The sequence below is a fragment of the Grampus griseus genome (assembly GCF_964374135.1).
Source record: "Grampus griseus genome assembly, chromosome: X".
NCBI classification, from domain to species: domain Eukaryota; kingdom Metazoa; phylum Chordata; class Mammalia; order Artiodactyla; family Delphinidae; genus Grampus; species Grampus griseus.
This window is the reverse complement of record NC_138999.1, coordinates 70,951,268-70,964,787: the sequence shown is the minus strand read 5'-3', so window position 1 is coordinate 70,964,787 and position 13,520 is coordinate 70,951,268. Positions and strand designations below refer to the sequence as shown.

Here is a 13,520-nt window from a genome sequence, read left to right as displayed (position 1 = left end):
GATTGCTGAGCAAATTCTAGTGTTAAATGTCAGTTTTGTCAGAAATAGTACAGCAAAGGACCTTTATGGAGTGGTGTAATCTCTGAAAGGTAACAGAGGATAAGAAAATTCTCTTCCCCTCTTCCTTCTCTGTGGACTGGCCAAAGAAGCCAGTGTTCTTCTCTACAAGGTATGTTGTTATATTCAGCTGAACTGACCTCAGAGACTAGGTTTCATTAAATTTAATTTTGAAATGGAATTGCAGAGTTTAAAAGCCTTAAAATGTGGAGAAAGAGCATAGTACATTGAAAAGATTTTTTAAAATTATGCTGAAAATCATAATGCATTCAGTTATTATACAAGAATAAGTAATTTTTAAATGAAAATATTGATTATGGTTAAAAAATCAGTTTCAAGGGGTCCTAAAATTAAGTATTAATATTGTATTTTATTTTAAAAGAGAATTATAGGGCTTATAATTTTTTCGTTTATAGAATTAAGGTATAATTTACATAGAGTAAAACTCATTGTTCTTGTGATAATGGAACTAATTTGTATCTTGACTGCATCATTGTCATTATTGTGGTTGTGATGTTGTAAAACAGCTTTGTAAGATAATACCATGGGGGAGACTGGCTAAAGGGTAAACGGGATCTCTGTAGTATTTCACATAATTGCGTGTGAGTCTACAGTTGCCTCAAAATACAAAAGTTTATTTTTTAAAGTTACTTTTTTGTGTATAGTTCTGCAAACTTTGACAAATGCATACAGTCAGCATCAAGATATAAAACAGTTCCCTCACCCCCCAGAATTTTCCCATTATAAATCAATTCTCCCTTTACCCCTTGACAACCACCAATCTGCTTTCTGGTCCTATGGTTTTGCCTTTTCCACAAAATAATATAAATAGGAAGACAGTATATAGTCTTTTGAATCTGGCTTTATTTATTTAGTATGCATTTGAGATTCATCTATATTGTTGTGTGTATCAGTAATTTCTTTTTTTATTGCTGAGTAGTATTCCATTTTATGATGGTACCATGGTTTGTTTATCCAATCCCCAATTAAAGGGCTTTTGGGTTGTTTCCTGTTTTTGACAGTGACAAATAAAGCAACTAGAAATATTTTTGTACAGGTTTTATGTGAACATAATTTTTTATTTCACATCAGTAAATACCCAAGTGGTGGGATTGGTTGATCATATGGGAAGTGTGTGTTTAACTTAATGAGAAACCTCCAAACTGTTTTCCAAAGTGCTTGTACCATTTTGCATACCCATCAGCGATGTATGAGAGTTCCAGTTGCTCTGCATCCGTGCCATTACTTGGTATTGTCAGTATTTTTTTATTTTAGCTCTAGTAAAAGGCATAGAGTAGTACCTCACTGTGATTTTATTTTGCATTTCCCTAACAAATGATGACATTGAGCATCTTTTCATGTATTTCTTTGGAGAAGTGTCTGTTCAGGTTTTTTTGTCCATTAAAAAAATTGGGTTGTTTGTTTTCTTATTACTGAATTTGAGTTTTTAAAAATATACTCTGAATACAAGTCCTTTATATGATATGTGATTTTCAAATATTTTCTCCCAGTCTCTAGTTTCTTTTTGATTTTCTGAACAATATATTTTGAAGAGCACTTTTTGACTTTGATAAAATCCAGTTATCAACTTTTTTCTTTTATGTATTATACTTTTTAAAATATATATATTTATTTTATTTATTTATTTTTGGCTGCATTGGGTCTTTGTTGCTGCATCCAGGCTTTCTCTAGTTGCGGCAAGCGGGGGCTACTCTTCGTTGCATTGCATGGGCTTCCATTGCAGTGTCTTCTCTTGTTGCAGATCACGGGCTCTAGGCGCACGGGCTTCAGTAGTTGTAGCATGTGGGCTTCAGTAGTTGTGGCTCACGGGCTCTAGAGCGCAGGCTCTGTAGTTGTGGCGCACAGACTTAGTTGCTCCTCAGCATGTGGGATCTTACCGGACCAGGGCTCGAACTCATGTCCCCTGCATTGGCAGGCAGATTCTTAACCACTGCACCACCAGGGAAGCCCTGGATTATACTTTTGATGTTGTATCTAAGAAATCTTTGCCTAACCCAAGCTCACAAAGATTTTATCCTGTATTTCTTTTGGAAATTTTGTAGTTTTAGGTTTTACACTTAGGTCTGTTATTCATTTTGAATTAATGTTTGTTTATGAGGTATGGTATGAGGACGGATTTTTGTATATCAATATTCTGTTATTCTGGCACCATTTGTTGAAAAGACTGACCTTTTCTCCATGGAATTGCTTTTACATCTTTGTCAGAAATCAGTTGGCTATATATATAGCCAGTTCTGTTATAATGCAACACATATGATCTTAAAAATCACTGTACTATGCATAATTGCATAGTAAAAAATATGACTTATGGAGAAAATGGTGTTCGGGGTTTAACACTAAAATATATAACCAGTGACACATTAAAGAAAGATAGGAGGCTGTTAAAAATGATGGCATTGTTTTATATGTTCTAACTGATTAAGAATAGATAAATACTACAATAAATATGATACCTTACCTTGAAAAAATCCTGAAATTTGCTTCTATAATTGGCATCAGAAAGGTTGCAGTTTGTAAGTTATTGTGAAGTAGTGGGAGGTAAATTATCTGGAATTGGGAGTTCTAATACTACAGGTGAACAGAAGTGGCTTGTAACACACATGATGTGCTGAAATAGCTGGTAGATATTTGACGTGTGTGCATGTATGTATTTCTGCTTGGCTCAGTTCAACTAGGTGCAGTTTTCTAGTGTTTCACCTATTATTTCTTGTGGGCAAAATTGCACATAAACCAAGCTGAAATTTGAAATTCATGTTATATTCGCCAAGCAAACTCTAGTGTTAAATGTCAGTTTTGTCAGAAAAGTACAGCAAAGGACATTTGTGGAGTGGTATAAATCTCTGAAAGGTAACAATAAGGTATCAATCGCATTGGAACAAATTTGCAGTTTTAAAACAAGAATAGCAGAGCGACTGTATATGTCAGTCTATTCTTGGACGCTGTTTTGTTGCATTCATATATGTATGTGTGGGTGTAGTCTTTCTCCAGTACAACGCTGTCTTGATTACTATAGCTTTATAGTAAGTATTGAAGTCAGGTAGTGTGAGTCCTTGAATTTTCCTTTTTTATTCAGAATTGTTTTGGCTATTCTATTTACTTTGTCTTTTTATATAAATTTTAAATTCAGCTTGTTGATTTTTACAGAAGAAATCTTGCTGGGATTTTTATTAATGTTTCATTGACTCTGTAGATCAGTTTAGGGAGAATTGACATCTTTAACAACATTGAATCTTCCAAATCATGACCAGTATCTCTCTCCATTTACTTAGATCTACTCTGATTCCTTTCATTGATGTTTATAGTTTTCAGCATGCAGATCTTGTATATGCATTCTTTGTATATTTATACCTGTGGATTTCATGAGGGTTTTTTGGTGATGTTATAAATAGTACTTTTAAAATTTCACCTTTCAATTTTTTATCTCTGGTATATAGAAATAAGATTGATTTTTATATATTAGTACCTTTAGCTCTTCTAAGACCATAAAACAAAGTGGAAGTTCACCAAAACCAAAGCAAAATTTGCTTTCCTAATATTTTAAAAAGTGCAAATTACTATCATTTTTTGTCTTAGTCTGTTTTAAAAATTAGATCACTATGACAGTGTTGATTTAATTTAATTGTCCTTTCAAAATTGTTGAATCATATTCCTGTATAGACATGAAAACATGTATTTTGAGGATGAGGTTTAACTGAGGTAAGGAGCTTTCTTAATGGTAATCGTAGGCCATCATGAGTAGGTTTAATTCATCGTTTAGTTTCTTTTGGTATTTTCTATTTTCTGAAGATCTTCAGATATGTTTTTTGTGTAATATTGTTATTATAGATTTTGGACTCAGCAAAGAATCAGTAGATCAGGAGAAGAAGGCCTACTCATTTTGTGGTACAGTGGAGTATATGGCTCCTGAAGTAGTAAATAGAAGAGGTCATTCCCAGAGTGCTGATTGGTGGTCATATGGTGTCCTTATGGTAAGTAGTGTTTTTTTTTTAATTATGCCAATATACAATTAGTATTGTTTAGAATTTTAATCTGAGTGTTGGGATGTGTTAGGTGAGAATAGGGTTCTCAAGTTCATGACTGTTAAAAAACTTGATTGGCTAGCTGTTATACAATAAAAATTAGGGTTTTGGTGTTCTGATTTCTTTTAGTTGCTAGATTAAAAGGTAAATGGCAGCATTCTTTTACAAGTTATTCAAATTTAAAACTTAGATAAAGGCCTACCAGATTTTAGATTTCAGAATACTGTGTTTAGTAGTTACATGGTATTTTAACTAGGTATCACAGAATTTAGCACCTTATGGTATATTATCTTATTGTCACATTTTTTCAAGCATGTCCCTAGAAAGATTGTAAACCTCTTAAGGAGGGCAATCCTGTCTTCTACTACTTATAATCTCCCACAGTATCTAGCATAATGAGCATATGGACTGACTGATTTGGCATAAGATTAAGCATAGAATTTGTAGTATTAAGTAGGGTGATAAGTGAATAGCTGTTGAATCAGATACAATTTGCTCTAGAAGCCTGATAATCCATTTTTGCCTCTTTATCACTGAATTACCGTATGATGTATCAATATATTAAGTGGCTATTATAAGCCTGGGATTTGGTAAGGGCAGTGGGGTGGGAACAGATAGAAGTACAATATTTGGCATTTTCCATGACCTAAGAAAGCATGCTATCTGGTTGGGGAAACAAATGGAATAGCTAAATAAACTGCCTGGAAATACCTTAGAAGTTCAGGCAAGAATTCATATAAGTTGATGTAAGAAAAGCGGAGGAGATAGAACTTAAATTAAGCCCTAAAGAATGGATAAAATTCAAATAGCTGTGTGTCAAGAAGAATAGTATTGTGATAGTATTAGGAAAGACCTGGAGAACCAGTTTGACTAGAGTAGTAGTGGAGAATGAGGGTGAAGGTGGAGGAAATGAGGCTATAAGCCTATAAGGATTTGCACGCAATTCTCTGGGTGGTTGGAAACTTTTGTAGATTCTTGAACACGACAGTAATTAGAGAAAAAATGTATTTTAGGAAAATTAGCCTTGGTAGCATTATATAAATGGCTTGCAAATGGAGGAAACTGAAAGTAGGGAGACCAAGAAGTTCTCCTTAGAAGACAGTTGTAAGATTATAGAATGAAAAAAAGGAGATCTTAAAGACATTTCAAGGTAAGAAGTGGCTGACCTTAGTAACAGATTAAATGCCACAGATGAAGCAGAGGGGAAAGGTCAAAGATAGAGATACCTCTAAAACTTCAGGGGATCGAAAGAAAGGTAGTTCAATAGAAAAGAGATAGCTTGGAAGGACAGATGATTTTGAAAGTGGGGAAATAATTTATTTTTAACACGTTGCATAGGTTACTGTGGGTTAGTGTTTAACCCCTTGATAGTAATGAATTAGGAGAGGGCAGTGGAGAGAGCATCAGAATCATCTGAAGACCGTAAAAAAAAACAACAACAACAACAACAGCAACAACAAAAAATTACTCTGCCAGCCAGCATATAGTTTATTTGAGGGGAAGGTGTGATTCCAATGTACTATCCTTCTCTTTTTCTTTTTGTTCTTGCCTTTCCACCTCTTATTCCTCCAGTCCCCAGGAGAGAACCATTATTTTAGGTTTGGGGGCAGGGGACTGGAGCTTGAGAAAGATGATCCCCATACACCATACTTCCCTTCGTCTTCATTCCCTTTCTATGACTCCTACCCCTATCTCTTCAGGCTCCAGTTGAGAACCATTACTTTAGATTTGGAAGGGAAAACTGGGGATTGAGAGAGATTGAAACTGGAATCGATTTGAGAGTCATCAGTCATCAGGAGAGAGTTGAATGCATAAGCTAACTAAGGTTGTAAGTTCAAATAAATGAACAGAGGACTGAGGCCAAAGCCATTTTTGAATCTAAGCTTAAGATTTAAATATTAGGGATATGAAAACGTTTCTCTCTAGTGAGTTATAATGGTCTTCATTTTCAGACCTACTTTTTCTTTTAAATATGATTATTTAATGTTCTAGTTATCCACATTTCAATTAACTCTCTTAGGGAAAAAGTTTTCATTATGCTGTGTACAACTGTCTCAAATTAAAATACATATATCAGTGTGTGGTGTGTGTATCTGTGTGTGTAGCTTCTTGTTTGGTTCCTTTTTTTTTTCGTAAAGAGAGCAAAGGGAATGAGAATGATTATCTTTCTTGAGCATGTATGAATTTGAAATGGCTCAGTACTTATTTTTGCTTTTCTTTCACTGTTAAATGTTTGCTTTAAAAGCTTATCTTTGTTTTAAAAGAAAATGCCTTGTGTCTATTTCCACATTGCTTTGGTTTGAGGAATTTAGGATTGAAAAAATGGTTGGTTACATTTGCTACAAATCACCTCTCATTTGGCCTATATACTGTGGGGTACCAGAGGTGTATTTCCTTAAGTGACCTAGTTTTCTGGTCCTGTTTTGACCTACTATCATGTAGATTCTGCATGATTTGATGATCATGTATTACAAGTCTCATTTTTTTTCCTGAAGAATTTCATTGTAAATTCTAAGTTTTACTAAGTTGACTTGTGGTATTTTTTGTTTGTTTTAGTTTGAAATGCTTACTGGTACTCTGCCATTTCAAGGTAAAGACAGAAATGAGACCATGAATATGATATTAAAGTAAGTGTAAACATTTTTTTTTCTTTTGGGAAAAATTCCTTGCTTTCAGTTTTGAGAAACTTGTTATGGTTTTCATTTGACACAAAAGAACATTTTTCACTGTCTCATTCCCTTCCACCGTATAGGGGACATTATTTGCCATTGTGATAGCATTCTTTAAAATTATTTTTGGGATTTATAAATTTAGAAGTATGGCTAGATTTAAATGAAATTTTCTGAAATCCTCTTTTCCAGAGCAAAACTTGGAATGCCGCAGTTTCTTAGTGCTGAAGCACAAAGTCTTCTAAGGATGTTATTCAAAAGGAATCCAGCAAATAGATTGGGTATTATTTATTTTCTTAGCTTTTATAACAATATACTACATGCTTTGGGAGAATAATTATGACTTTATGTTTTCTGGCCTAAGTTCATTTACTACTGTTATGTGTTTATACGTAGAATTCTATGTTTTATGTATGCAAAGATTCCAGTAAACTCTGTTATACCCATCATTAAAAATGGAGTGGTCTAGTTATTCAGAACTTATGTTTAATGTATATCATTATATCATATGAATGTCTCTTTTGACATAATTCACAGAGTTCTCCCTTCTATAGGTAATCCTTTTAGATATTTGAAGATAATTATTTTGTCCCTTCCAATATTCATCAAGATAAATGTTATGTTTCCATAACTGCTCATTATTTGGCTACTTTCTAGTAGCCTTTCCCTGGATCCAAATGTGATCCTATTATCCTGTTTATGTCCATGTGTTAAAATTTCGATGCCACTTTATTCATTGCATTTTTAATTTGGCCTATAGATATGAGATCATAAATTGAATTATGAAGAAAATGAAGGGGCTTCCCTGGTGGCGCAGTGGTTGAGAGTCCGCCTGCCAATGCAGGGGACACAGGTTCGTGCCCCAGTCCGGGAAGATACCACATGCCATGGAGCAGCTGGGCCCGTGAGCCATGGCCGCTGAGCCTGCACGTCCAGAGCCTGTGCTCCATAACGGGAGAGGCCACAACAGTGAGAGGCCGGTGTACTGCAAAAAAAAAAAAAAAAAAAAAGAAAATGAAAATTGCTTAAATTTTAATGCTATGTTAGACATGATTTTTATTTGATTCAGAAGGTATTTTAGTATTTCATGATACCCTATGTGCTTCAGCATGAACATCAACTATTTTTTTTATTATATTGAATTCAGAGGACCAATTAATAAAACATCAGATAAGAAATTGTAAACTTTTCACTTCAAGGAATCTATGAAATGTGTGTACTCCTATTTACAGATAATAGCCTGGAAGCCAGGTAAGCAGATTAAAAAATTCAGACTGGTAAAAAAATTCTTTCCATTTTTATAGGTTCAGAAGGAGTTGACGAAATCAAAAGACATCTTTTTTTTGCAAATATTGACTGGAATGTAAGTTCAGTAGCAAGTTCGTTACTGAGTACCTTTAATAAAAGCAAAAACTCAAAAGTAAATGGTAATATATGGACTTTGCTGATAAACTTAATCCATTTGTTTTATTTTTAGTATGAGATTTTATTTACAGGTGTAGCATTTCATGCAATTACCTTGAACCAGTAGATGTGTGGATGATATGTAGTAAATTTTTGTTGCTCATTTGTCTTACCTGTTAAATATGGTTAATATTCTCCCCTATTCTAGGTTGGGGAATGTGGGGGGAAGAAGAGAAAGGAGAAAGGGGATGAATCATAGGACAGATTCTTATAGAAAAATGAATTCTAAAGAATCTAAGATGTTATTTGATTTCAAATGGTTCTTTGTCATGTATTAGAACAAATTTAATTTGTTAAGAAGTGAAAATCTTTGTATATAGGTATTTTACTAAATTTTGAGAGAACATGAAAACAGAAACATTGTGAAATTCTGCAAAGTCATGTATTAAATTTTTTTAAGTTGCAACTCCCAGACTAATGAGCTTTTCTTAGAAAAGCTCACTTTTTATTGTTGTTTACAACTCAGCTTTATGTATTTTATGTACTATTAATCATCATAGGTAAGTGTTTTTGATTATTTAATTCTGGCACTGGTATTGAAAATTATCCCTAAAGAAAAAGTGTCTCTTTTGGTTTCTAAGGCAGAGGTAGAGAGCCACTAGTCACTGACCAAATTATTATTTCTTCTGGCTTGTAGAACAGGTTTCAGAAGTTAATATTTTGATTTAGTTTTTATAGTTGTAAAACTGCAGCACATTAATAGTATTAATAACCTGAAAGGCCACACAGTGAACATACTGCATGGGAGTCTGCCCTTTGTCACATCTGTGTGCATCCCTCTTTCGGTGTCCTTGCATTCCCTTGTCATTTTTTTCTAATGCTTCTCTGCTCTTCCTTTTTCTTTAACTAGAAAAACTAGAAATGATTTTTCCATTATTTTTATATCTAAACAGTTTGTTTATTCTTCTTAAATAATAAGAGTGGAATGTGTACATGTTTAAATAAATGAAAATTACTTTAAAGTAATCCTCTATTAATTTTCCCTCACTGTGAGACTGTGAGCTTTTAAAAAAGTAGATTTCCAAAAAATAGTTATGTTGTAAGATATTTTATATGTCTTTCCAAAACATAAATTTTAGGAAGTTAGATTGTTAGACAAGTTTCAATTTTTGAATTCTATAAAAAGAGCTCTAATCAGTGCATCTAATACATATTATTATGTGAAAACAAAATAGGTATAATGCATATTTCTTGGAGTTAGACTAATTATTAATTTTGATATCCTAGAATGTTATTAGTTATTTCTGCATGGTAACATTGTGATATGTTCTGTATGGTTTTTTTACCAGTGAGAATTCAAGTCAGTTTTTGAAATCCAAAACTGAACAGAATTATTCCTCGTGAATGCAACCTGTGGCATTGCTGCTGTGTTTCTTGGTCTCATTTGATTCTGTACATTATCTCTCAAGTTTAGATGATACACAGAATTTGGTTAACAGGTTAGAATTTGGTTAACAGGTATCTGAAGCCTGTTGAAATTTCATTTATGAAATTGTGAGTCTTCTGTTAAGGACTGTGAATATCATGTTCTGCTTTAATAATTTTTCAAGTATTAATACATTTCTGTGTTATTCTGTTATTTCTTCTAGAAATTATATAAGAGAGAAGTTCAGCCTCCTTTCAAACCGGCTTCTGGAAAACCAGATGATACTTTTTGTTTTGATCCTGAATTTACTGCAAAAACACCTAAAGGTAATGCATGTTTATGTGTAACATAAGGGCTTTTATTCAGTTAGATGGTTAAAAAAGTAAACTAGCTTCTTAGGTAAAAACTAAAAGAATTGTAAGTTTGCAGAGGGTGGTTTGCCCTGTGTGGAAGTGTGGATCCTATATACAGCATTGCTTGGACACCTTTCAAACAGAGGCTTTACATGGGAAGTATTTACTAGGGAAGCAGAGACTAGAGCAAAGGGTGAACGTTTTCTTTTTTTCTTACTTTAAAAGTTTTTTGACATGCTAATGCATTAAAGGATGGGGATAAGAGGTAAGATATGAGATATATCACTCTGACTCTTATAGTTTACAATTTAATGAGGTTTACTTTTATTGGCATCTGTTTCATACATTCATCAACAAATATTGAATACCTACTATGTACTAAGCAGTGACAGTGTAGAAGTGAACAGAACAGACAAAAATTATAATCTGCATGGAGCTTGCATAATAGTATGGGGAAACAGATTATATAAAATAAATCAAATACCTAATATAGTATGTCTGATGGTAACATTTAATGGTTTCCTTTATATTCAAAGAAATGTTCACATTTCATATCATAAAATTCTGTGTAGTTCTAATTAAATATAATTATTTGGACATTAGATTCTCCTGGTTTGCCAGCTAGTGCTAATGCTCATCAACTCTTCAAAGGATTCAGCTTTGTTGCAACTTCTATTGCAGAAGAATACAAAATCACTCCAATCACAAGTGCAAATGTATTACCAATTGTTCAGGTAAATTCCACTTAGATTATTCAGATTGGGGATAATTATTTCTTTCAGTTATTGCTAATGGATTTACAGTGGTTTTTAAGTGATTTTCAACTGCTTCATTTATCTCTGTATAATGAATTAAAGATGTCTCCATATGTTTTGGAAAAAAGCAGACAGTAGTAACCTTTAATTATATTTATGTGATCTCTTGGCAAGAAAATGTAATGGGTGATGTATTAGCTAGTTGATTTAATTATTGTATTGGCTTTGGGGATCTAGAAAGTCTACAATTTAGGATCAGTTCAGAATCTGTGTAAACCATTTATAAATACTGATAAAACTTCTCTAGAATTATTCTTGATTTTTAAAAGATTTAAGAAGAATGTATACTTAGGAGAGAAGATAAAAAATGTGAAACCATATCATTCTATTTTGTATTTTACTTTTTAACAAAAACAGATAAATGGAAATGCTGCACAATTTGGTGAAGCGTATGAATTGAAAGAGGATATTGGTGTTGGCTCCTATTCTGTTTGCAAACGATGCATACACACTGCTACCAACATGGAATTTGCAGTGAAGGTATTGTCTCTGAGGCTAACTTTTTTTTGTTTGTTTTATATGTGTAAGTTAAATTGCAGGTCAACTGACAGACAGTTTTTCAGTGGAGCAAGTGGAGAAAGCAAAGATAAAATGATGAGGAAAACCTCTTAAGACTTAATATTTTCATTTTGAATTTCTTTCCAAGACTTTATTTTGTTCAATAAAAAAAGACTTATTTTGGAGGAACAGTGTGTTTCATGAATGTCTTGCTTTTGAATAATTTTATTTTAATGTAGTATGTTAAGATTGAGCAATTGTGACAATTACTGTCACATTTGGATCAAATTATCAGTATAGTTTTAGTTAGATGGAATATAATGTTGAAGAAAGTGCTCTGTTTTTTATTGTTTCAGTTATAGGAAATTTTTAAATATTAAAATAATGTGAGACAAACATTACTCTGGAGTTTTATTATTTGCTTGAAAATATAACCAAATTTAAATTATGTCATTCATTTTTAGACAAAGAAAATATTTTTCCTCTGAGATTTTTCTTGTCTTATTTCTTAGATCATTGACAAAAGTAAAAGAGACCCCTCAGAAGAAATTGAAATTTTGATGCGCTATGGACAACACCCTAACATTATCACTTTAAAGGATGTAGGTATTTAAAATCTGTGTATCAGCTAAGCTAATGAAGTTATGACTTGGCACTTTATTTTCTTATTGAAACTTTTCATGTCCATGGTATGTTTACTTTCATGCCACAAAATCTTAAGACTCTTAAATTTGCCACTTCAGTTCTTCTTTTTCCCCTGATGATTTTATACTACTACCCTTCTTATAAAACGTCAGAAAGGAACTATGACGGTTGGTAAATGAGAGTGTCCTGATTACTTGAATGTATTCTAGCTGTTAACTAGTTAACATTATCACCAGCAACATTTATTATTCTCTAGTACTACAAGTATAGAAGATACAGGAGATTGGGAATCTGCCAAATTCTAGGACATTTTACTTTCTTGATTGTACAGCAATTGGCTGTAGCACTGTGTATTGTTGCTTGACTGAAATAGTATTAGTCTACTTTTTTAAAAGTGAACATATGACTCATAGTAATAGATGTTACTGAATGCTGACTTTTCATGTAAAGAAAATAATGCTCTTTCCTCTGTAGAAAAGGCAGACAATAAACCATCACCTTGATCAGTTTGTTTCAGATAATATGATATACATTTTGATTTATAATCCTTAAATAGTATTTTATATATATGTAAATGTATGTATGTGTGTGGATAGATAGATATATGTCTACACATATGTGTTTGTATGTGTAGATGTAGATATCACGTGCTCTGAATAAAAGGGTGTACATATTTTTAATATATTCTCCTTGATATAGTATTTGAATTCAACAAATATTTAAGACACCATGTCAGATAATAGACTATGGGGAAGATATTAAAAAACAAATAATATATTTACTGCCAGAAGGAAGCTTACTATCATTAAGGAAGGAAAGTGCCTATAATACAGTAAAAAAGTGAGACAGATGCCATTTGAGAGGCACAAAGTTCTATTTTTCCATTTATATTCTTTGATGAAGTATAACAGAAAACTTCAAAAGCTAATACAATTATATGTTCAACATGGTCTCACAGAATGGTGTAAGAGTCCATTTAGCCAGTTTAACCTTCAGTAGAGCCTGCACTATATTAATACTAAAGGAATAATATTTTTTAACACTAGAGGTTCATTAGAAAAGCAAAGTAAATATAATTTAAAACATTTCAGAATTGTAATTATAAATAATATCATTTTGAAAATATGTTCTTTTTTAGGTTTATGATGATGGTAGATATGTTTACCTTGTTACGGATTTGATGAAAGGAGGAGAGCTACTTGACCGTATTCTCAAACAAAAATGTTTTTCAGAACGGGAAGCTAGTGATGTACTGTTTATAATAACTAACACAGTTGACTATCTTCATTGTCAAGGAGTAAGTTGTAGTTATAGTCTTCCTTTTAATTCTGGGGCTTATATCTTCACAAAATAATATATAGGATATGACACCTAAAATGAATTACTTTTTATCACATATTTTTATACGGAATAGCCTAATAAAATTCATAATTTAGTGAAGGTTATAGGATTAGGAAATTGGGTAATACCTTATTAATTTTCTTCACTCTACCTGTTAGCCCTAATTTAATAGCATATTAGTTTTAAAAGTGGTTTGAATTATATATCTAACCTTGACTTTTAAATTATTAAACCTAATCAAACTTAAAAGTGAAACATAAAAGAGTTATCCA

At 32.5% G+C, this 13,520-nt stretch overlaps 1 protein-coding gene across 2 annotated transcripts in view; it reads left to right on the top strand.

The window, feature by feature from the left end:
* RPS6KA6 (ribosomal protein S6 kinase A6) overlaps window positions 1-13,520 on the top strand; it is a gene marked incomplete at both ends in the record, with an annotated part of 165,886 nt that overhangs the window by 100,107 nt on the left and 52,259 nt on the right. For both annotated transcript variants that reach the window (XM_082681412.1, XM_082681413.1), the window contains 9 exons: window positions 3,904-4,046; window positions 6,654-6,724; window positions 6,959-7,047; window positions 8,071-8,129; window positions 9,820-9,922; window positions 10,553-10,683; window positions 11,122-11,244; window positions 11,775-11,864; window positions 13,046-13,204. In XM_082681412.1, the coding sequence (XP_082537538.1) occupies window positions 3,904-4,046; window positions 6,654-6,724; window positions 6,959-7,047; window positions 8,071-8,129; window positions 9,820-9,922; window positions 10,553-10,683; window positions 11,122-11,244; window positions 11,775-11,864; window positions 13,046-13,204 (968 nt within the window). The remainder of the gene's footprint in view (window positions 1-3,903; window positions 4,047-6,653; window positions 6,725-6,958; window positions 7,048-8,070; window positions 8,130-9,819; window positions 9,923-10,552; window positions 10,684-11,121; window positions 11,245-11,774; window positions 11,865-13,045; window positions 13,205-13,520) is intronic.